The following is a 26,159-nucleotide window of genomic DNA, read 5'->3' on the forward strand; positions in this document are numbered from 1 at the left end:
CAAGCATATTTCAAGTTTTTAGGCTGACACGAATTAGCTTCTCAACAATGTACAGGCAGAAAAAAGATGGCTCCCATGTTATTAAAATGTGATTTCAGTGTGGTTTAAGCACAACTACTCAACATATCAATTATGGAAATGTAGAACTCTGACGTGACAATGGTGTGGTCAGGATGGTTGGGGGGAGAGGGGAGGAATCCACCAAGCTGGATTCTTGGGCCAAGATGGGAAATATAATTCTAAACCACAGAAACTGGAACGCTTTTTTTTTTCCAAGTCTTACATAAATCAAGAATTCTCTGAGAGTAACCAAATGTTAACACCACCACAGTGTTGGAGTATGGATGGCTACGTGGGTGGTCTCCATGCGGGAGCTGGAATGGGCTCCGTGGACTGGACTCTGGAGAGCCTGCCCCATCCAGCTCAGACAAGGTCAGTTTGCCTTGATCACACGGCCTGTGACCACCATGGAGGCCTTCACTCTCTATGGACAAATGTTTTCACTGGTTCCTAGAAAGGAATATCTAAGACAGTTGAGTAACTGTTGCTATATGACTACCTTAAAGGTTGTGTCCAGTACTGACAAACGAATATTACCATCATAATTCTCAAAGAGGAGCCAGTTTAGGAACTCTGAATGGCTGAGGACCAGTACCTTATGAAACTGTGTCTCCATTTCTCTCCTTCCTTTTGTCGTCCCCTCTGTTTCCCTTCCCTTCCCTTCCCTTCCCTTCCCTTCCCTTCCCTTCCCTCCCCTTCCTTTCCCTTCCCATTCCTTCCTCCATTGCTCCTTCCTTCCTCCATTCCTCCCTTACTGGCTTGGTTGTTTCTTTCCCACCATCTGTCGATTCATTCCCTTCTTTAGGCTCATATATGGTATTTTCAAAGAGTGCATATGAAAATGACAATGACAAAACTGGCTAAACTATAAGTGTTCACTAGATATCAGGTATATTATTATCATCAGTAAGCATTCTGGATCTCTTGACAATCCGAGTGGCTTTACTGACAAACAAACAGGGCAACAAGGGTTAGAGCATTTGCCAAAGTCCCCATCTTAGTAGGGTATAGAATAGAGATGAAGAGCGAATGCACAGATTTCTGTTCATCTGGGGCTCAGTTCAACAAAGAAAAGAATAATGTACCAAGAAAGCACACCCAGGGTGTTCTATGTCACGCCGAGTATGTTACTGATATCCAAGGCATGACCCGTCAATGCAGCTGTGTGGCAGAGGAGAGAGGAAGGCTCTGTGGAGGGTGTGACACAAAGTCATCCAAGGACAGGTGATGGACAGGGTTGGAGGGGACAGCATAAGCCAGTCAGGATCCCGACGCTGTTAAGAGAGAAGAACAGGGTTGTGTGAACAGTGCTACACAGGAGAAGGGGGCCAGGCCTCAGCGGTCTTGGTAGGTTGCACTGGCACAGGCAAGCAAATAGTTCCTGCAAAGAGACTTCACCAAGCAGGCCAGTGGGAGTGCTGGGTTCAAATAGGAGAGTAATTAGAGGTGTGATACCAAAATGCCCCTCTGGTCTTCTTCTGCCTACCTGATGAGCATCATTTTGAAGACATGTCGAAACTAGAGAAGAACGAACCCACAGACAACTGCAAATGAAGGTAAATCGCTGCCATTTCTGCTTAAAGGGACTCCGCGGAGAAGCACCTTATAGCCATTTGGGTGGAAAAATGGACTGAGAACCTTAATTGAGGGGGTGAGCTTCTCTTTCTCCTGACTTTGTTTAACCTTCTTTATGAGTATTTCAGCAGAATGGATTTCCTCTTGGTGATAGAAAATTGGCTGGAAGAAGAATCTCCTTTAACCCTGAAGTGACCTTAATAATTGTCCCAGTAGGCAGCAGTTGTCATCCATCCTATTAATAAAACAAATCTCCTTCGGAGACAATGTGTTGTATAAAGATGCATCTCTCAAATGAGACAGATCGCCCTTACTCTCCAAACCAATCTGAGCTGAGCTCAGTGAAGATCCGAGGTTAAATTCCACTCCTACAACCTATTACCTAGCCTGAACTTTGTGGGCTCCCTAGCCTCTCTACCCTCTACTATTTCTTGACCTGTGTTATGTGGGGATTGATTGGGCTAGTGCAAACTCTTGAGTTCTCCCACCATATCCAACCCACTCTCAGTCCTCAGAAGGGGAGGTAGGGAGGCATAATCAACTCCAAGCTGCACATGTCATGTGATGAGTATCTAGTGAATATCAGCAATTATCATCATCATTTCATAGCTTCAAGCTCCAATTAGGGTTTCAGTGCCTTCATTATTTAATACTAGCCCTTTGTGTTCCTTGACCTGCTCCTCTTATATGGTGATATTTCCAAAATATAGCAAGCCATACTGTTCTGCTCGCACTCTTATCTAGTCACTAGGCGGTTAAGTATCCTCAGATACATTTTGCAGTGAATTGAAATTAACCATGCACAAGGCATTAGATATATGTACTTAACTAGACAGGACATCTTATTTTTTCTAAGAAGAATGACTTGTGTTTTTCATGATAGGATAAGGATGCATTAACACTAATTATATTTTAAGGGAAATTGGGCTGTAGTCCAACATGGGGGGGGCGGTAAAACATAGTCCCAAGTCAGATTCCAATCCAACCTACTTGCTGTTTGCTGTTTTTATGGATAAAGTTTTATTGAAACAGCCATTGCCAATCATATACCTCATTGTCTAAATGAAAAATTATTGAATAGCTGCCACGGAAATCATCAGCTTCACAGAAGTGAAGATATTTACTGTCTAATTCTTCACAGGAAAACTCTGCCACCCCTGTCTAATCTAGTGAGGGGGGAAAACATAACATCAGCTTACAAAAGTACTGGTGGTCATAAACACTAGAGAACTTGTATCTGCTCTCCACTCTTCCTAAAGAGTACCTTTAATTCAGGTACATCATCATTTCAATTTCAGGAAATATGCTGGATGGACTTTTCCCTGGTGTTTCCAGATGTACTATATATACTACAATATTAAACAGAAAATGTACAGGATGGAGAGAAATTACAGCTTCTTTAAACTTTCCTGAGAAAGAAAAAGTCCCAATGAAGATCTCATTTTAGAATGTGCCTGTTTTCCTTGCTTTTCATTTTCATCCCATGGAGAAAAGCTAAGCAATATGATCCTCTGTTGGGCAAACGAAAAAGGACTTCTCTTGTTAGGAAAAGATCACTGCAGATACACTGGTGAGAACTTTCTTCTTGAAACTAAGAGAGGGAGAAATGGATTAATCTGCAATTTACACATTGGTCTTCAGGTGTAATTTATCCCTCAAACTTTGGAATTTATTTATAATGTATATCCCACCCACTTCCATAAAAGGAATGGAAACAGAAAACTGAGGAATAGGAATCCTAGACTTGTATCTGGGATTTGTAAGTTCACGTTCTGAAAGCAATTTAGTAGAAAGTAAAAATAAATAACGTAGTTAAAGATTTTTTTCTCTTCTAAAAAGCAAAGGAAAGAAAATCTTTATTCTAACCTTTCTTAATAAACACCATTTGACATAATCTTCTAAGCTAAATGAAGCCTAACTTCTTAAGCCTGTCTCCTTAATTATGCTAGAGACAGAAAGCTGAGAAGAGAAATAGAAACCCAGGATCAAAAATGATGTGCTAGAAACCTTCAGAACTGCATAATGATTTGAATATAAATTTCCTGTCAATTTTGATTAATTTGCAGAATGAGCCAAAGCCGTTGGCTGGTGTTACGCATGCTGACTGGAATCCCAGAATCCTGTGTCCTGTTGAGTGTGCCACCTCCAGCTGCCCATTCGTGTAAGGAACTCAAGGTATACAAAACTTTTTGAAGATGAAAAAAAGATACTGACAGTGACCCTACTTCCAACGCTGGTCTCAGAAATGTTTGTTTTTCCACTGATGACCGGTGATGCTCAGCTCCAGACAGGGAAGAGTGGGCAGCGCAAACAAGAACCTCACAAATAGCAAGCTGCCCGGCCTGGTGCCCAGAGTGCGAATGTGATCAGATTCAACCCAGCTCTTCGCTCTCTGACCAACATCTCTGCCTTCCAGGCAATGTGGAATCTGGCTTTGGGCCAGAATCACAGTTTCAACAAACCATATTCTTTAAGTCTCAGTCTGGTGGGACAAAGCCACAGGCTTTGGTTTGGAACTTTCCAGTAATGCCCAAAATAATTCAACCTGAGACACACTGGCTCACCACCATCACCACGACCACTAACTCTGGGGAGAACTATCTAGAAAAAGGCAGAGGCTTCTGGACTGACCACCACGAAGAATGAGAGAGTAATAACAGAATAAATGAGTGGGAAAGGGAGCAGGCAAACGGGAGGGAGGCAGAGACGCGGGCAGGATTGGGAAGCAGGCATCCGTGCCCTCCACATGAAGGAGAGAACTACCACCCAGGAAGCAACCCTGCCACACAGATACTCATTAACTGACATGTTGAAACCTCTCTGGTACACCTAAATATAATAAGACCTTAAGGCCAAAAAGGTAGAGAGGCTATCTAGATGTTTCAACAAATTGGGAAAGAAAGGAGAAACAAGGGAAGAAAGAACAGAGAGGGAAGGAAATGACAGGGGAAAATAAGAGGAGAAGAGAAGGCAACGATAGGAGGAAATGAACATTTATTATTTTAAAGTTGATTTAAGCCTTAGAATGTGTGGCTGATTTGTTATGTGGCAATCTACAAATGAACACAGAACTCCATAGTGAGAAACAGCTGACAAAATGTAAGAAGCAACAAAATGCATTACAGCTTCCAGATCCACACAGAATTGAGTTCAAATTCTAGACCTGTTGAACTAGTTCAAGCAAGCCAGCCTCTTGGCGGCTCCAACTTTCAATCTGGAAAATAGAAATAACCATGACAAATGGCTAGAGTTACTAGAAGAAAGCAAAGAATGGGGGGAAAATGCATGTATGTTGTGCTTAGCACATACCCTAGCACAGAACACAATAAAATGGGCTTCTTTCTAGATAGCCTTTATTATCAGCAATCATTCTAAAATAGCCCACCCCTGCTCCATCCTCCAAAAGAGAAGATGTCCACTGCAATATAAAAAAAAAAATCTTTCAGCAGTGTTTTTTAGCCTTGGCTTCTGTTTCTAGCTTTTACAGCAGGCAAGGACAGCAGGATGGTACACATAAACCCACACACAAACAAGGGCTGTGCAGAGGGACACGCCATCCCATAATATCTTAGCTGTTCCTGCACAGGCTCTGAAATGGTACATTGCATAGAGGTAGCCACATGGAATCTACATTTAAAGGTTTTTTTGGGTGACGCCCTGAGCCCCTTTCAGGCCAACAGCATAATAAAAAAAGAAACTGGTCCAGAACTGGCAGACCATCTTTCATCTGTCATTAAGTTTTTGGATTTTTTTTGGGGGGGGGGCAGTCCTGGGCTTGAACTCAGGGCCTGATCACTGTCCTTGGACTATTCTCTAGGCTAGAGCTCTACCACTTGAGCCCCAACACCACTTCCAGCTTTTTCTATGTATGTGGTACCGAGTAATTGAACCTGGGTCTTCGTGCATGCTAGGCAAGCACTCTACCCCTAGGCCAAACTTCCAGCCCCTTGTCATTAAGTTTTACACACATGGAAATTTTAATGCCGGAAGATGGGAGGTGATGATAAGAGAGAGCTGCTCAAGGTTTTCTGGCAGCCCAGACAGCAGCACTTAAATTCATTTCAGACAGTTCTCAGAATCTGGAGACCTTGTAAGTACTAAACAGTCATTTGCACATCCAAGGGAGCGTTCACCTTGACTGTATTTTAAAAGTGAAATCTCTTGCTTTTTAATGCATATTTTTGCCACTATAGAATTTCGCTACACCATGTACAATCCTGTACACTCTTGAAAGAATATAAAAATGGACTGCACAGGGTTCCCAGGGCCCAGGAGAATGCCTTTGGGTGTATCCACTGGATGTGAGTTAAACAGACAAACAAGTGAACAGGTGATGAAGAGCTAAAGGAATAAAGGAACACGTGTCTTGCAAGCTATCGCTGAATGCTCCTAAGACTCTCCGATGTCTCTGGCACGATGGCTGCCAGGGACGACAGAGCTCAGGAAAAGGTGTACACGGGGGCTCCCACATCGGCTGGCTGGCTGGCATGTGGGCTCTGGCTGTATCTGTGAGCTGAGGCAAGGCCTGGGTTTGTAGAAATGGTAAACTCTCCAAGGACTCTCAGTCCTGAGAGCTCCAGACTCAAATCACTTGCTGGCTCCAGAAAGAGTTTTATAATTGAATGCATGATAGTGTAAATAAATACAGAGGGCCTTGGGCCCAAGTGGCTCATGCCTGCGATCCTAGCTACTCAGGAGCTCCGACGTGAAGCTAACTCAACGGCATCCTGAGCAGACAAATCCTCAAGACACTTACCTACAAATAAGCAGCAAAGAGCAGGTAAGGGGAGTGTGGCTTAAGTGCTAGTGTGTTAGCCGTGTGCAAAAAGCCAAGGGAGAGTAGGAGACCCTGAGTTCAAGTACCAGCCCAAAGAATAAAGACAACAGCATAGACACAGAAGTAGACTAAAGCATCCTATTTCGGTTCTTGGTTTACGATCCCTTGAGTTCTCTTCTGCTTGGAGGACAGTAATTCGAATATACCCAATACTGTCTAACCAGGACAGCTAGGCATGTGTTAGGACCATCAGATTCCAGCACTGTTTAGGCCCTGCACATAATGACCTCATTCCTGACACTACCTGAGCAGTGATAAACTTAATCCTTGTGTCTCAACCATCTCACTGAAAAAAAAAAGTTATTTATTAATGAAACTTAACCTACTCTGTTAAATGAGAAACCAGTAATTTTTTTCTGTCCTATATATGAGGCTACAGTAAAAATAAACACTTGGAAACAAAATACTGTAATTATAATGTAGCCATCCAAGACTGGTTTTCTTAGCTTGAAGTCTGAGTTTCTCCTTCCATCTCTCTTTTTTTCCTATGTGTTTTCCTCCTTCCCTTGCTCCATTTCTTCCTCTTTCTAGTTCTCTCTCCTCACTCCTTTTCCTCTCATTTTCCTCTCCCTCTCAGTTGAAAATGGAACTGAAAGAAACAAGATATGCAAGCCCTCAGCTGAGGCTTTCATTTGATATCATTTTGAAAGGAAAGAGAGCGAGAGAGAGAGGGAGAGGGAGAAGGAGAGAGAGAGAGAGAGAGAGAGAGAGAGAGAGAGAGAGAGAGAGAGAGAGAGAGAGAGAGAGAGAGAGAGAGACAAAGAGAGAGAGAGAGACAGAGAGAGACAGAGAGAGGGAGAGAGAGGGAGAGAGGAAAGCAGAGCGTGAGTGCAAGAGGCAGGCAGGGAGGGAGGGAGAGGGTACATTTCTTCCTACCTGTGTCTGTGTTTGGAAACATATCTGTGGACCACATTCCATCAGTGAGAGACTACAAAACAGTAGATCCTTCTGATGCCTGGATTCTCAGCGCTCTCCAGTACTGGAGGACTGAGGCTACTTATTCCAGGATGCAATTAAAATATATTCTTGCTCCATTCTGAGATGCACTGAAAAACTGTCTACTGCCAAGATGTATGTTATCACTCCCTGGCTTTTATTAGCCAGTTTTACAAGTCCTTTCATGGTGTTGTTTTCTTTTATTTTCTGGGAGGACGCTATGAGATTGATGACACATTTTCCTAATGAGGGCAACATAGAGCCAAGAAACTTACAATTCTCCTTATCAGGGCCAATAGAAATGAACCTCCTGTTTGGACACTAAGACAACACCACAGCCTTGCATTCTCCCTGTTGTGAGCATCTGATAAAGACATTACAATAGCAAGGAATTATGATCTCGAAGCCTCCCCTGGAACACTCACACATTCTTGGCCTTGAACGCTTCAGCAAAGTTTTGCACGCTACGGAGCAGAGCCAGGTCCAGGGTCATTGCTTCTACCTTGGCTTTGTGCTGGAAGGAGAGAGGGAGAGGGGAAAAAAGTCAAAAGGAATGATAAATAACAGCAAGTTCAGTCCATGGTGTTGGGTTACAGTAAATGTGTTATGGAACATGTCGGAATTCCCCTGTTTAAAATTAGACACCCAGAGAGAATATAAATCATTGCAGTGAGTGGAAGAACAGAGGTCTCACTGCCAAGTTTGAAGAGCACGTGGGGCTGGAACTCTATAGACTCTGCAAGCAGGAAGGGCTCTGCTGTGCTCTGAGACTTAAGCTCATGTTCTTTCTCAATCTACATTCTAAAAAGCCAAAGTGGGGAGACACCAGGATCAAGACTGATAAGAACAGGAATGCTAAATGAACTCTAGGGTATGGAAACAAGAGATTTATCTTTGTGATTATTGTTCTTAAGGTACTATGTGAAGTTATTTCTTTTCTCCCCCTTATGGTTAATCTCATGTGGTTACTGTATCTGACTTTGTTACATGGTGTATTGCAGATACATTTATTTGTTTATTTGAAATAGGAAAGGGAAGGGGGAAAACAAGATGACTGGGAGGGGGTGGGGGGAGGGAAAGGGGGACAATAACATGAGAACAGGTATCAAGTTTCGAGAAGTAATGTATCCATTACCTGAAGAATCTAATGGTAACCCCCTCTATACATTATCCCAACAATAAAACACAATAAAAAAGAAAAGAACAGGAATGCCACAGGCAACGTTTTAATCCCAAAAGCTGCCAACAAGATTCTGAAGTGTTTTCATTAAGCATACATCAAAAATTAAAGGCAATTCCCTTATACAAATCCAACAGTAGGCCAGGCAAGATTCGCGGATACCCAAGACCTCAACTGAACTAGTTCCCCTACCAAACTCTGGCTGAATGATGGAGAAACCTGCCCAGAACACGAGCAGAACACTTGGTGATAATAATGTGAATGATGGCATCTGTCTATTCAGCCCTGCGGGGGGATGAGCGCTCGCACAAACCACCTCATTGAATGCTCGGCGCAACTGAACCACAGATACTATTTTCCCCATTTGGACAGGATGGTATTTTATAAGACCCAAAAGGTTGGGTAGAGGGAAGCAGGGACAAGGTTTAATTCCCAAAATTCTGTATGACTCCAGAAATCAGATACTCTCCGACTAAGAAGTGAAGACCAAAGAGGTCGGGATCTAATGCGATCATGTTCTATTGGACACTGGACACAGTCCTTGTGGAATTCTCCCAGCTTAGATCCAGTTGGAGTTTGACATGAATACTCTGACGTGTTATACTTCACTCTTCGCAGGGACATACGGCCACGAAAGCCTGGGTTACCTACTCAGCCAGGTAAGTAGAGCCTCATGAAACAAATGGTCAACTTGGGAATTCTGGTCTAGACTGTGAAGTTTAAGTAAGAGTAAGGAGAACAGCATGCTGTAAAAGGGGATGAAAATGGCACTGCTGAGACATGCTCACCCCAGCTGCCTTCCTTAGGGATGGATGCAGGCTGTGCAGAGATGGTTAGTGTCTGTGCAGCCAGCATATCTCGACCGCTTAATGATTTGAACAGCAGATATCCACATAGCTACTGGAAAGTGCCCTGACTTTGGACCATTTAACACTTCTGAGCCTCAGTTTCCTTTTTGTTTTTTTATGTGTGTTTGGGGTCACTCATGGGGCTTGAACTCAGGTCCTGGCCACTCTTTTTGCTTAAGGGTAGCACTCTACCACTTAGAAGCCACAGCACGGCTTCCAGTTTCTGAGTGGTTAATTTGAGATAGAGTCTCATGGGGTCTTTTTTGAACTGTGATCCTCAATCTCAGCCTCCTGAGTTGCTAGGATTACAGGGACAAGCCACTGGCACCAGGCTTCAGGTGGGGTTTTTTTTTGGGAGGGGGGAGATAAATAGTACTGATTTACTGTCAGAGTTGTGAGAATAAGTCTAATATCTAGAAACAAGATAAAACACAATGAATTTAGCCAGGATGGGACAAGTTATGTACTGTGACAAATCCTTGCTCTCACACCACATGGCAAAAAAGTGTGCTTGGATGAGGACATGGCATGAAGGTATCAAGACTGCTGTCATTAGAGCCTAGAGGATTCAGGTCTTGTCCCAATTGTGCAAGGAAGTGAATAAATGATTTCTCCCAATCTTTCTGTCACTCTCATAGTAAATGCAAAGTTGGTCACAGTAGAGGCAAATTCCTGATCTAGGGGTGACAGGGGCAAATACTCAAGTATTCAGATTTTAGAAGAAGAAATGCATCCACTTGACCCAGCAAACATGAAATGCCAACACATGGAGAGTAGCGTGGCAGACTTTCCACAGGCCAGGGAGTCAAAGCACTGTGGGTCCTGCAAGCTGGGGCCAATGACATCCCCAACTCAATGAAAAGGGGAACAGAAGGTCACCATGAGCCCTGATGACATTTGAGCAAGATCACACCACACTAGAGACTTTCGGCCAGCAAGGAAGAGCAAACCTCACATTGTTTCTGAATAGCTATTTTTTAAAACCTACAGAATATAAAATCTGTGAATGCCTACTTATTCCCCACAGATAGTGGTGTGCTTCAAAAATACTTAATTACTCAAGCTGACATTTAGTGCAAGCAAATAAAGTGGCCTTTCCCAGCACTCCATCCTTCCTCCTCTGGTTCTCACTGCTCTTCAATCAGAACAGGACACCCACCTGCCACACACAAATCTGTCTAGAAATGCAAATGTATCACAGGAGGAGAGTCCAACATTCAGTACACTGTGGATAAGGCCATAAGGAAATTGTTCTCCTCTGCCAAGTGCTCCATGGAAACTCAAAGGAATATGCCAGCTATGTAATATGAAAATATATGTACATATTTCCCAGATGGTGACCCCAAAACAGTATGCCAAAGAAAATGATGGCATGACCATACATTCTTCTAGGAATGGAACTAACGGTTGATAGGTAGTCTTTTGGGCTCTCTCCCCTCATTACAAAATAAAACAAAGCTGCCACTACCAATAAGAACAAAATCAAAACATACACATCCAGGGAGAACTAGGGGTCATAAGCCATCAAGTAGCTCATCAGACTAGTCCACAAGCAGTGGGTTACGAGGCTCCTGGGGATACAGATTCAAGTCCACATGCTATTACTCAGGTAATTCTCCTGCCCTGTATATCACATTTCTTGTTTCTGGTTCTGACCCTGGGAAATGCAGAAAAACTCTGTGTTATATAGAAAAATCTAGGGCAGTAAAATATATAGAAAGATTTTGGCATTAAAAGCTGCATGTGTTTGTATATTTGGGAAGGGTGTTCTTATTCCTGTCTCTGCAGAACTGGTAGGAAAGGGTATGGCTGAATGACTGCACACAGAACCCATTTCTGAGAGTGGAATGGCCATGCTCAGGTGATGACCTGGTCTGCCAATTGAAGAGTTTCTGCAGTCTGGAAGCAACACACAGTTGCAGCAGCTCACTATGATTCACTGATTTTATTTCTGACAAACTCGCGATAAGACATAAAAAGAGTACAGACAGTGAGAATACCCATCATTCTATCTCACCAATAGCTGGCCTACATATGCTACCAAAACTTAAAAGCTGATACTGGCACAATACCATTTACTATACCATAATAGTTACTGGGGTTTCCTCAGCTTGGGGATATCTTCCTTTGTTGAATATATCTGTGCATAAAAATAAAACTTGTCATGTGCACAGACTTATGTAATCATCACTTCACTCAATATCAAGAAAAACAAGCCACAGATAAGTAAATGAGCCCTTGCCACCTAGAACATAAAAAGCCTTGTGTGGTCAAATCTTGTCCTCTGCTTTGGCAAAACAAACTCACAACCCCCACCCCTCTCAACCCACCCTTTTGGGGCTTGGAATGGCCAAGAAAATGTAGCCCAAATTCCTCTGGATGGACAGCACGACCATCTGTATATATCAGCAGGATGGGCTTCTGGGAGGAGCAACTCAAATCTTAGTATCATAGGGAAAATGTGAAGTCTTGAAGTATAACAAAATGCTTCTCTCAGCCTTCTCCCAAATCCCCCCTTTCCTGTAATCTTGCCAATACATGGATGTAACAACCCAGGAAAAATAGAGATGATCACTTATTTTCAATTATGTGAACCCACACAGGTGGGTATCCAGCACAGAAGGCTTTAGGCCACATCTAAGCAGTTCAGAGTCTACCTGCTCCCTAACACTTGGGCTCAGCCCATGAGATGATTCCAAAACCCACTCCTTTTCCTCCTTCCCCCTGGGATGCAAGGACACGTGGCACAGCTGAGTGACAACTCCAATACATTCAATCTTCTTGGCTTGTTCTTAAGTTCTCTAGCATGCCTCAGATGACAGGGAAGAGCAAGGCAGGTAAGGATACTTTTCTACTGCTAGGAGGGATGTAAATTACTATCATCACCATAGAAATCACTGTGAAGGTTTCTACAACACTAAAAAAGAATATACACAATAATTCCTGCTCAACCACTCCAAGGTCTATAACAAAAAGTATCCAAGTCATATACCACAGAGACACCTCTATACCCGGGTTTATTGCTGCACAATTCACAACAGCCAAGTTATGGAACCAACTCTAGGTGTTCACCCACAGATGGATGAATGAGGAAAATGTGGTATGCATATAAAATTGGAATTTATTCAGCCATAAAGGAAAATAAAGTTATGTTCTTTGCAGGAAAACGGTTGGAACTGGAGATCATCATGTAATGTGAAATAATCCAGACTCAGAAAGACAAATACTGTGTTTTCTTTCATAGGTGGAATCTAAATTGAAAAGAAAGAAAATAAAGACAGCAGAGCGACGAGAAAGGGACCAGGAGAAGGTGAGTACAAAAATAGGTAATGGTGTGTGTATATAGGGGAGAAGGGAATATAATCAAAGAACATCACATGTGGGTATGAAAACGTCTAAATAAACCCATTGTTATGTATAATTAATATAAATGAAGGAGTAAATCAATAAATAAGATCTGTCTTAGTGATCAGAGTCTGTCAATGCAGAATCAAAGGGTTGCTTGTTGCGTTGATGTGACATTGTATCACTTCGTGCATCATGTATCACTTTATGACTATAAACTAGACATGGGTGGCTCTAATGTGACAATTCCTGAAAACAAAGGGATGGTGGCATGTGGTATGTATGGCATTGGATAGGAAAGAAGGAAGACACTCATTATTAGCAGAGGCACCACAGCCAGGATCAGCAGGACCCCAATGCTGGCCAATGGAAGCAACCTCAGGACACTGGTCTTGAGTTCACACAACTCAGTACCCAACAACAACCTGTAGGGGGCGCACTTCCATCTACCATTTGGAGAAGCCAAAGTTCTTAATCTCCTAGCACAGATCAGAAGTAGCACAGGGTCTTAGTCATGACTCTTACCCCGAAATTTGTGTTCTCCAGTGCCCATGTGCCTCACCTGTCCTCTGTCCCACCTCCACTTCTCAGTCCCCCAGAGATCCCAAGCCCAGGAAAGACTATCAGACATGCAATTTCCTCAATAACTTCACAGGTATATTCTGCTAACCAAACGGGGGGGGGGGGGGGCGCGGGAGGGGGAGGGCTGGGAGAGTGGCTTAGTGGTAGAGTCTTGCGCAGAACGCACAAAGCCCTGGGTTCAATTCCTCTATACAACATAAACAAAAAAAGTCAGAAGTGGTGCTGTGGCTCAAGTAGTAGAGTGATAGCCTTGAGAAAGCTCAAGGACAGTGCTCAGGCCCTGAGTTCAAGCCCCAGGACTGGCAAAAAGAAAACCTTCTAGTAAACAAATATAGTTTTTAAGAAATGACCATCATTACTACAAGCTATCATGGATTATCAATTGTCTATGAATTCGCGGGGAGCGTATGGAGGAGTTTCCTCCACTCTCCCACTGTAAGACGTGCTAAGTAAAGTTGTATAAGGTCACTCCAAATTACTCTCATCAAGCACCTGGGGTTTGTGTCACCTACACAATCTGTACAGTGTAAACTGAAGAACTGAGAACCCCAGAGGTCCAGGTGGGGTTCATAGTGGTCAGCTTCCAATTATACCTCAGACCCTGTCTTTTAGATATATTAAGCACTGGTATGCAACAGCAAAGGTAAAGTAAGGGCTCAATGGGAATTTGTGAATTTTGTAGTACTGTTTCAAGGAAACAATGGATGTGCAGTACAGTTGGCTGTGTCTACCCCTCTCTCAGAGTTAAGGACGACTGCATTTCGGATCTCCTGAAAGAACCCCCCCACACACATACATACACTGACTGATAATGAAAGCAATAAAAGTACTGTGTGGCTCTAATATGTGCAGTATTGCCTTGAAGTATATTTAATTTCTTCCATCTTACAGATGAGAAAATAGAGGTCAATAGGATTTAAAGCAACAGAGGGTTGTAAAGTCCATGAGACTCTTATCTCCAATTTACCATCAAAAAGCAGAAGTAGAACTGTGGCACTCTGAAGCAAAAAAAAAGAAAAGATAACACATAGGCCCTGAGTACCAGTATCAAATAAATAAACAGAGTCTAAAGTAAGACATAGCACCCAGCAAAGACGTGGTTGGTTGCAAAGCTCCAGCGCTGTGACACAGCGCTGTCTTCACATTCTCCAGTACACATCATCAAGACATAACACAGAAATTAACATCATGGTCATAAATTATTCGTGTCTATTTTCTATCACATTTATTTTATACACCTAGAATGTATGAGAGAAGCAGTGTTGTTGAAAGAAAAACAATGTAACCAGGACAATAATCTATATGCCCAGCTTATTGGTAATGGCACCCTACAAAATTTAATCCAGTGCGGTCTTGACCACATTATGCATACTCCCCATCCTGATGTCATGATCTGAAACCTTAAATCGGAGTTGTCACATTTACAACAGTAAGAGACAACGGTGCAGACCCATTATTGACATGACATTATTCACTAAACCATGAGAGGGATCTAGTTAAACTGGTTTAATAATTCATCGATATCCTATATGGGACTTGGTCCTGCTGATTTCTCCAGTATTATTTAAGTGATGTCAATGGTAGCGAGGGATGGCAGATGGCAGCATGTTCACTGGGAGATGTGAGAGCAAATGGATGCCTGCACTGATGGGGACTCGTGTTGCTCTCAGACAAACTAAGAGCAGGTGGATAGAGAAGGGGCCGGGGGGGGGGGGGGGGGTAGGGGGAACTGCCCAAGCTCAAGTGGGCCTAAAGGCTGAAAGCACACAAGGATAAATGGTAAATGGTGTTTCCCATAGGATGCTGGGGAAAGGAAAAAGCTTGAAAGATTCTCCTCTAGCTGTTGACATTCCACCAGGTCATAGGCCATTCTCATTTTTTTTAATCTTATTTTTTTTTCCTTTTTAGCTTTGTGAGACTAAGTCTTGCAATATAGTAGGGAATGTCTTCCCTACTGCAGGCCTTATTCAGTCCGAATAAGTCATTTTGAACCTTGATGTCAAGCATCAACCCTTCTCTTTACAGCTTTTCTTGTCAAAATACACACACTATCCCTAATAAGAATCTCATGATGATACCTTCTTCATTATACACAAGTCACAAGCTGTGCCCTGTATCGCTGGAGCTCACTTTACGAAATAACTACCAAAAGCAGATAGTTATTATGAGGTTCGTCATGGAGAAATAACACCAGATAACAGCTAATTTAATTTGGTATATGGGTTCTGAGGCATGTAAAGCAAAACTATTAAAAATACTTAAATAGTAATTACTCTCTGCATTTTTTAAGTGTTAATCTAGCAAGAAACTAAGAAGAGAATGAAACTTTTCCAAACCCTTCTAGATTTTTGTCTCTGCAGTATCTTTATGTTGTGGCTCAAGAAGAGTTTATGGACGTGAGTGGCCGGGTCGGGGGGGGGGGTGCCAACATGGTAATGCATCTATGATAATGCATCTATGCCTTGCTGTTGAAGAAAGAGCTTTTTTTGTCTCACGGTGAATTTTTCATTCTAATGTACGTGATGATTTACGTTAACTATAGGTAAAACATGGCTACATTTTCCTGAAAGATTGCAGGCAAGCAAAGGGTAGTACTATAAGCTGAAGCGTAAAAGCTTTCTCTGTCATAATATTTATTATAATGGCATATAAAATAGCTGAAATAAATAATAGATGACTAAAGGTAAATTCATATGATAAAGAATCCTTCAGCAGACACCATTACTTTTGACTGCTTTAGTTTTATACACAGTTGAAGACGCTTAATAAACATGCCCTACATCTTATGGAAGTACTGGGAACATCAAAAGATGTGCTTAAAAGCCCACATACTGGACGTCGCTAATTTACTGTATAATTACAGGCTCAATAGGAACAGTCTCTATATTGTGCATATTTAATTGCTACTCTCTGAGTGAAACTTGTTAAGTGTTGGGATGCCTACTTTGGGCAAGTCACTGATAAAAGACAAAATCGGTGCTTCTCACCATGTACATTCAGAAAGAGATGCAGGTCTGAGTAGAGAGGACTATGGCTGTTGATTTCTATTAACAGGCCAATAGTGGCTGCCTTGAACAGAAAAAGAAACACAGGACAGATTTGCTATGGTTTAGAGGACTCTGTATTATATCGGAAGAACATGTAAAATTGGAAAGATCATCAGACTTAGAGATCTTCATCACAGCCCTAAAAATGAAGGGAATGACACACTGGCATCCCAGTGATATCTGCCTCTGGGGTTCTCTGTTAGGGACCATTCTACACCCCACTGGATATCTGGCATTGTCTATGGGGTCCTTACAGTCATCATAATTCATTTGTACTGGCATCTACTCAGTAAAGGCTAGAAATGGTATAAACACCCCACAATACACAGGCCAAGCCCCCCCCACACAAAAAAGTATCTGCCCCCAAAACTCAGTATTGTCAAGGACACTTAGGTGGGCTTGTGGTGAAGAACTCGGATTCACCGTAAGTGGTTTTCAATAATTTAAGTTTACCATCAGTGGCAAAAATAAAGGAGCTCATTGAAGAAGGCAGAAATAATGCAGAAGCAGATCATGTCTGAGGCAAAACACTCCAAAGGCACACATGGAAATCCATGTTCTCTGCACATACAAAAGCATGCATGCCTTCCCCTACGATAGAGCATTGTAGATCACATATTGCTTTTCTGCTTTGCCCAAGTTAGTAATAATGGAATCTATTATCATAGATTTTTCTACCCACGTGCCCTGTCCGTGGCAGGACTGTTCAGTCATTATTAAAATCACCCAGGCAGCCTTGTGTCCTTTCTGGCCTTTCAAACCTTTCACTTACGTCCTCCATGGCTTACCTTCCTTATCTGTAAGGCTAGGATCTGGAGCAGATGCCCTGCTGCCTTGAAGCTACTGGGAGGATCCAGTGTACACCCTCTACCAGAACACCTTGGCATCCCAAATCAGCAATGTGATGGTATGTCATACCCCATGCTTTGCTAGTAAAGGCCACTTGGTGCTACACAAACCTTGTGAAATATAGGTTTTTCTCCACCCTAGGATGAATTCCTGTCATTAGAATCACTACTAGGTCAAAGGACTGCCACTTTATAAATTCTGATAAAGTTTCACTGGATGTCCTCCAAAAAAGTGATAGCAATTTCCTTTCTGAAAACCAGCAAGAGAGATGATGAATCCTGGCCCTGGCGGCCAATGAAAACGTACACTTTTCGACCTCCACCTGGGGTACCTGACACATAGGAGAGGCACAGAGTTGACTTTCAAGATCAACTTTAGCGTAGAAAATTTATGAATGACCTTACAACATGGAACCAAACACCAGGGAATCGAGAGCAGAAATAAAAGTAGGGCAATGATGCTGACAGTCTCAGTTCTGGGTGCTGGAGGCTGGCAGGGTGGGTTGAGGGGCTGTCACATTGCAAGAGGGTGGATATGAACCTAGTACACAGAGCATGCCGTGAGCATGCAGCAGCGTCACGCTGGAGTGTCGCTATGAATCCAAGATGAGAAGTCTTCCAGAGGTTCTTCAGGAGCAAAGCAAGACACCTAACAGACACATTAGAAAAGAGTTTTTAAAACATGCTTCAGAAAGAGATGAGGTTTTCTGCTTAAAATCACTTCAGCCTAGGCTAGCAGCCTCTTCAGGAATCCTGTCAAAACAGATTGAGGACTGAAAAGAACACACATGCAGAAAGACAGGACTCATAGGCAAGCTTTTGAAAACTTTTGCACATCTTTTGGATTAACGGTAGAACCAGACAAACTACACATAAGTGAGATGAGGAAAGAATAAAGAAACTAAAGGCAGGCATTGCTTTATGGAAGGGAAAATCTCACTAAGCCAAAACAAAACAAAACAAAAAATCAGGTATGATCTTGGTGGGTGGATTAGAATGACAAAGATGTCTAAATACCTTACACTATTATGCAAGAAAAAAATGTAGATGATATCTATACTGGGATGAGTAACTGAAAGGAGGAGGGAAGAATGAGAGGGTTGGGAAAGAGAGAAGGAGGTAGAGAGGCAGGAGTGAAGACAGACAGGCAGGCAGGAAGAAAGGAAGGAAGAAAGGGAGGGAGGGAGGAAGAAAGGAGAAACAGAGAAGAAGGGAGAAAGGAAGGCAAGAGGGGGGAGGGAGGGAGGGAGGGAGAGGACAGGGAGGGAGGGGCAAAGGAAGCAAGCAAAAAGAGAGGGAGGGTAGAAGGGAGAAAAGGAAAATAGACGGATCTTTATCTACTATACCAACAGCAGGATAAAGGTGGAAGGGAAAGGTATGGAGTGCCCAAAGTACAAAAGAAACCCTCATTTCCTATAAAAATTATAATAATAATAATAACAATAATAATAAGATCAATAAAGATTTGGTAGAGATAAAGCACAAAATGAAATAAAAATTAGTAGGAATATATTACAAGTTGTGTTTAGAAAAAACAGAAATGGATTTAAATTCATGCATTTGAGGCAGAAACGCATGGAGTAGCTGTTGAAAACTGGCTCTGTACTGCACTGAAGACAACGATGGGTTACAGACAGAGCCAGCTTCCTGGGGACAGTCCTCATTTCCCCAGTCCTCACTCAGTGTCTCCAGATGTGGCCAGCTTCCTCTGAGCTGGGGAATCTGTGATTCCACCACCTTCTCCTGACAGAGATGTATTCTGGGCTGTTCCTCATATGAACTGGGTTCTCCACATTTCTTCCTCCTGTCACAAAATTAATGTAAAAACACTTGGACAAATGCCACCTGTTGAGCAGTGGCACTTGTGTGCAGCAGTGATGTGAAGGACACTTGGGGAAAGCATTTTCTGCCACCCCTTAAAAGCCAGAGCATGCCTGAAGCTCCAGGGCATGGCTGAAATGCCAGTGTGTGTTGGCTGCTGGTAGTCTTTATCAAGAAATAGCTGTGCTCGGGGAAGAAGAATCGTCCAGCTTGCAAGCACAAATGAAAGTTGGGACTTTACAGAGTTGAAAAAGCCAATAGGTTCAGAGCCGAAGGAGCATAAAATAAACCTAAAAAAGTCTTTCTGAGACAATCACCCATTACAACTTTGGAGTTAATTCAAATAATTCAGCCCAGTAGCATATATCAGATTAATGATGCTGTTTTTCAATGCAAGCCCATTATTTCAGAAAGCCTCAAGGTGGTTGTTATTGAGATGGGAGGGAGGGAGGGAGGGAGGGAGGGAGGGAGGGAGGGAGGGAGGGAGGGGGAGGAGAGATGGGGAGAGATGACAACAAATTATAAAAACAAAGCAACCTGAATCCTTCCCTTCCATCTTTCCTGGAAAGATGGTGATGTGGTAACTACATATGAGCCAACTGGAAACAAGCAGCTCTAACTCCTAATAAAAATACGAAGGAATTACGTTCAGGAGGGAAAACAAATCACTCTCAACTTGAAAAGTCTCTAACTGCTAAGTACAAAAATCTCTGAGCCCTTGGCTTGCACAGCAAGGAGCGGGTTCAGTGGCTTTACTGATATTAGGGGCATGCTCTCCATGAACTGGCAAGGCCAGTTCAGAGGGGTCCAGGGAGGTAGCCAGGGACACTGCCCTGGGGAGCAGATGTGAGCGGGCCTTACTGCCACATCCTTTGCCTGCCCCACAGGGTTCTGTCTCCGTGTGACCACGAAGCCCTGCATTTCCAGTGCATTTCTGCAGATAGAGACATCTTTTCTGAGCTTCTTTGGCAGAAGGAAGCAGTGGGGATGGAGGTGTGCAAAGGCTGCCTTTGTCGTGGGCACAGCACCATAAGCAATCCCATGTGAGCAGGAAGAAGACCCCAGATGGCACAGAACAAAGTTCCTGAAAGGGACTCTGGGACTCAGTCTTTGGGAAAAGAGTCAATGTGCTGTGTGTGTGGAAAGGAGGAGACACAAAGGTATGTGCTGTCCAGATGCGGAGACTCTAACAAAGACACCAGCTGTTCCCCCAAATCCCTGGGCCTTCTTTTCCAGAGTTCTTAAAGATTCACTGCCCTGTGTCCCTCACAATTAGGCAAAGTCATGACACATAGTACCCTCCAGTGGAATTATAAATATAAGTGAGCTACAGCCCTCTAAGGCCAAGTCCATAACACCAGAACCCAGTAATGCCCCCACATCCCACTCCTTCTCCAGACATAGGGAGCCCACAAGCCATTGTTATACTAGCTGGAAATAAATTAGCACTCTGTTAAGCTATTCAAATATTGGGAAGTAATTGTCCTAGCAGCTAGCTAACATTGTCCAATGAATCATTATGAAAAAACAAACAAAGCGCTGAAGGAAATCTACAAGGGAAAAACCAATATATCCATACTCAGATAAAAAATAAAATTTTAGGCAAAACTGAAAGTGCTACATGTGAAAAATAACAGTGCATAACCATTGAATAAAATTAGGCAAGAAAGCTTAACGAACAGGAACTTACATGTAAGCAACACAGCCTTGAAGTACAAAATGAATCTCATAGCCTTAAAAGGTGTTAGCCATTCGTATTAGAAATAGAAAGATAAAGTGGGCAAAATAGAATATTCAGACCAATGGCGAACAAACTTGATGGAAAAGAGGTACAGAACTCAACAAGGAGAAAATATGCATTCTTTCTATTAGTCTTGACATTTACCATGAACCAGATCTCAGGCATTTCATCATACTTTAATTACTCACCATTAAAGAGATTGCATATTTTTACCACGATGTAGCTAAAACGCAAACCAAAAATAATAGTTTTTAATAATGGAAAGGCTATATTTATTGGTTGAGAGCTAAGAAGTGGAAGCAGAAAGCAACCTTATTTAGTACAAAGGTGAAGCCTTTGTGCCTGGACTGAGCACGTGGGACCAGCAAAGGACCTGTGCTGTTCAGACAACTCGGCCTCATGATAGTATGAATTTGTAATATGAATTAGTACTTCGGGGGGAAAAAAATCAAACCAATACAGCAAAACCACGCTGCTTCTCCAAATGTAAAGAGAGAGACATGCTCTTTTCTTCAGTGATTCGAAGAGAATGGCAAAGAAGACAGAGAGGCTGGGTAGGGAATCCCCCCCCCAGCCCCCCCGGAGACAGGGAAGGAAGAATACCAATATGACATCAGAGGACTGCCAGCAGAAAGAGTCACTTCCCAAGCACTTCTTCCGTCTTTCCCTAATGAAAATAGCAACAGGAGATAAGGCTGACCGACAGCCTAGAGCCACTCCATAAAGTACTAAGAATTACGGCTCACCTCATCCTTCAGGGAATTCCTGGCTTCTGCTAGTGAGGGACTGTAGGAACCTTGGAGGAGGAATGAGAATTGCTTTACTCAGATTAGTACCCAGATTCCAATGACCACACTTGGGAAGAATCATAGGATGCTCTGGAGATTGAGAACCCTCCAAACATCTGATTTCTAGGCATGTAAATAATTCCAAGCAAATACAAAGTCCTAACCAAAACAAAAAAAAAAAGGACAAACAAGACGGAAGTGGAACAGGAGCATAAGAATCCGCTGGCTTATTACATGAACAGCTCCAAAAAAACCCAAACAAACAAAAACCCGCAGTCTACCAACCAAGACCAAAAGCAACCCAATACCCAGCACTTACTCCTGTCCTGCTGCTCACCAGACCCCTCCCCATGTGCAGATGGATGCCTCCCTCCCTCTCAGCACCTTCGAGAAGCAGGTCGTCACATCTCCTTTTCGTAAGTGAGAGAAGAACAACTAAATAACGTGGGCATCATAATCAGCCAGAGGAATCGTTTAATTATTTCTCTATTGCCTTTATTTGATCAGAAGAATTTGACCCAAGCCAAGTTCTACTTGGAAAGCGTGACTGTGATTCTCCCACCTGCTGGAATAAACATAAATTGTAGATAGCCAGCATGAAGAGAAGGGAGACTGAGGACCAGAGGAATCCTTGCAAAGGACAAAAGCCCAGGTACCATGGCAGAAGGGAAAGGCAGAGAAAAACTCAGGGCAGAGACACCCCCAGGACTGCCACATGTAGGAAAGAGGGCAGAAATACTGTTTTCCTTGTTCTGCCCAATCCATAATCACAGGCTCCGCTGTTCCCTGAGAGTGCAGACATACACAGCGTAGCCCATTAATCCTTCAAACACTAACAGACACTGGCAGGGATTTAGACTGGAATGTATTTACAAAGTGACAAATTATGTTCTGTATTAGAGAGAGAGAAAGAGCACCCACAAACGGGCTGATAAATGTCAGCTGCAGTCACGACAAACGGTTTATTTTTATTATACTGTAACCACAAATGTTTTTTTTTCTCCTTTCTTTCTTTCTTTTTTTCCCTTCAGGAGTCCCAAAGATTTATTTGCTGCAGGGAAAAAACAAGATTATATATGACACAAAGTAATAACGGTACAATCAGATATTCTGGGCACCCTGCCCTCCATGAAAGCTTGATCCAGGCTACACCATGCTAGGAAAAATGCAACCTTCTCCCAAGCACAAAATAGTTAATAAATCAGAAGTGATACAATACCTTGTAATTAGATCCAGCCTTAGTTCACAGACTAGCCAATTGATAGACAATATCCAATTCCCCCCTTTAGTGGCTATCAGGAGGGTAGAGTAACTATTAAAATAAATTTAATGGCTGTGACAGGTAAGAAAATACACCAGAAGCTAAAATGTAATCAGTATATCTTTACCCAAAATAAAATTATAGTCTTGGCTGCAGATGGGGGTGGGGGGGACAGGTCCCTGGATGAGGAAGTCTGTAGACAGACAGCGACATCCACAGGCCAACAAGGGCTAGGTCACCACCGCTAAGGGAATGCTTGACCTTGAAAGCAGGTCTAGAAATGGGAGTCTGGACTGGGGCCAAAAGAAGATTGCACGCATTTGTGAAGAAGGACTTCTCCTGGTCAACGACCGGAGTCTCCTGGTGAATTGGATGTTGAGGGTAATGGCGGATGATCTGAGGTGGCAGAGAGTGGGCTAGAGTTGACATCCTTGCTTCTCACTCAGGCCCTATCTTGTATCCACAGGGGATCCTGGTGGAGCTCCTGTCCTCCACACCCCTCCCAGGGCCATGCCTCCTCAGCTGTGAGCTAGATGGTCAGGCTCTTGTGGGGGCTTGGAAGTCTCCCCCAGAATCTAACTTTATGTTTCTATTAGGCAAAAAGTAGAGGGTTAGTAGAAGAAAAGCAAAGGTAGGGGTCCAGTGTACTCAGAGAACGTTCTATCTTCTGAATCTTAGATGCAGATTTCCTATGAATCATTGCCACCTCCAATTCCTTACCCTTGCAAATAGTCTAAAAAGTAGCTATTGAGAAGAGATGGAATTGACAGGAATTTATACACATACCTAAGAGACAGATCATACAGCATAGTAAAGAATGTGTCCCTTCCCCCTGCCCCTATGTTCCTGGGGAGGTATTTCTTTCACAGGATGATTGGTCGTGAATAAGACATGGGGGTGGGGTGCAGAGTGAGGAGGGCTGTCATCAGAGAGCAGGTAGGGGATCTTTTAGTCCTGAGATGGAGGCTTGAGTACTATTCAAGTCTGGGCCCTACACAACTGTCAGAACAAGCTGGGGTTCCGACTCACTATTTCCATTTTGCACTGGGACCTCTCAGAACATGGGACTGTGACTTTTCCCATCTTTCCAGCCATAATGCTAATACATTCCCCACAAGAATATGGTAGAAGTATCAGTTCAGTTGATCCCCAGAGTGTGGGGCCCATGCGACTTCATCAGGAAGCTCCCCAAGAACTGCGTGTGCAGCAGTTTCTGGGCTTGAGGCTGCTCACTGAAAAGCCCAACCCTGTCCCATCCTATAGCAAATGACTGTCTTTCCTGAGAGACAGGATGGCTGATCCTCTTTTGTCTCTCATCCCATCACCATCTTACTTGCTATTTGCACATTGAGAGGGACCAGACACATTGTCCTGGGCCCTCTACACCAACCCCCACAAGCCAACCTCTCAAATATTTGACCTTGCACCACTCATAAGCAAGCTATCATCAGCCTATGGAGAGAAGATATGAAGGTGGGGATACATAAAGAGGTGAGATGGCAAATGTCACTCCAGCTGGGTCAGTGGGTCACCCGGGCCAATCAGAGAGGCCCCCACCAGTTCAGATGGAATGACATGAGCAACAGGATAAATGATGATACAAATCTGATCACAAATCACAGAACACCTTGGAATGTATACTAATATAAATAACAATAATTGAATCATAAATAAACAGGGAAGAAGAGACAGCTCTTCCTCCAGTTACTAAATGCAGAAAGCAGAGGATATACCAATTCTCCACCAGGCTAATACCTTAGCAAGAGCTATAACATGTAAAAACCACCAACAGAGGTTAGAAGTCAGGGAATAAAACTTGAAGGAGAAAGGGGATATTGTCATACTCTCCAAGGATCTCCCCTCTAATGACCATAAATCACAAAGGAAAACTCAGTCACATGACACTGGAGAAACTGAGACATTCCTTAAACAAAGACTTGATGTTGTCCCCATTGTCATAGCCTAAAAAAAAAAAAAAAAAACAAATCAAGTCAGAATGCAGCCAAGGAGACACAGCAACTGAACTTCCTGTGTGGTTGTGGACAAGCCCCCAGAATAGAAAGACCCTGGGCAGAAGGGCAGTCTCCACGCCAGGAAGCTTTAGTAATAGGGCTACAGTCACTTTCCTGGCTCTCATTGTTTTGTGATTTTTGGGGTTTTGTCTTTCTTTTTGTCATTTGTGGGGCTTGAACTCAAGACACTGTACCTGAGTGTTTTGTTTTGAGGACTCTCCTTCTACCACCAGTAAAAAATTAACTTACTTGTACAGAAACTTTCTTTTGCTAAAAATAAATGTCTGTTATCTTTCAGTGGCTGCAATGTTCAATAAGAAATGTATTCACTACCTTACAGATGTAACTGTAACCCTCAGTACGTCACCTTGATGACAAAATTAAATTTAAAAAGGCAAAAAATAAGAACAATGCATCTCAATCAACATCACTGTTTTCATCATTCTCTATAAATCTTCTTAAACACCTAACTGTAGCTTTTAAGGTATTTAATATGAATAAATATATTTTAAAATCCTGTGTCATTCAGTATATACACTATGCCTTCAAACTTAGCTTTTAATACTTTTAAGCTAGCAAGGTAAATTAGAACAAACAACAACTATAAACAAAAAACCTGTTTCATTTATTTCCTAAGTACTATCGATTCCAAGTACCCTGCTTATAGCAACTTTAGAGCCCTAATGATTAGTGTTTTAATAGTGATTAAGCACAGAAGAAAAGAACTTAATTTGCATGAGGTCCATCACAAATTAGCTTTAAAAGTTCTTATGTGAAATTTACATTCAAACTCCTGGTCCAATGTAACTGAAGCTGATAAGCATAATGGGGCCAATTCCAGGCAAATACAACCTTCCCTCTCTGTTATGAGAGACATGGAAATACAAGCCAAGCCACTGATCCAAATCCTTAGCAAGCAATATATACACAATGTGCTGAAGATCAGGGAAAGCTGACTAGAACCCACTCCTGAAAGAAATATCGATTTATATTTATACTACTCCCAGGTAGATGCACAGACTTGATCATGGCTGTGAAAATATGAAAAGGGAATGGGTGTCAGTAGGCAGGAATTCCTTTACCATTATGAAGGTGTGAGGTGAGGTTACAGGGCCTTGCCATCCAGGGATTTTTAATGACATGGAAAGATGGCAAAAGTATAATAGAAGAAAGAACCATAGGAATATGATTTCTGTCTTACAAAATGCTAAGAAATATATCAAGACTTTTAAAAGAGGAAGACATGCAAGTCAGGTATCAGTGAATCACATCAGAAAA

General features: G+C 42.7%; 1 protein-coding gene across 3 annotated transcripts in view; it reads right to left on the bottom strand.

Moving 5' to 3' along the window:
* Wwox (WW domain containing oxidoreductase) overlaps nt 1-26,159 on the bottom strand; it is a 690,264-nt gene that overhangs the window by 503,479 nt on the left and 160,626 nt on the right. For all 3 annotated transcript variants that reach the window (XM_090357246.1, XM_090357248.1, XM_090357247.1), the window contains exon 6: nt 7,834-7,922. In XM_090357246.1, coding sequence (XP_090213372.1) covers nt 7,834-7,922 — 89 coding nt within the window. The remainder of the gene's footprint in view (nt 1-7,833; nt 7,923-26,159) is intronic.

This window comes from Megascapheus bottae, chromosome 24, assembly GCF_031878675.1.
Source record: "Megascapheus bottae isolate mThoBot1 chromosome 24, mThoBot2.hap1, whole genome shotgun sequence".
Classification (NCBI taxonomy): domain Eukaryota; kingdom Metazoa; phylum Chordata; class Mammalia; order Rodentia; family Geomyidae; genus Megascapheus; species Megascapheus bottae.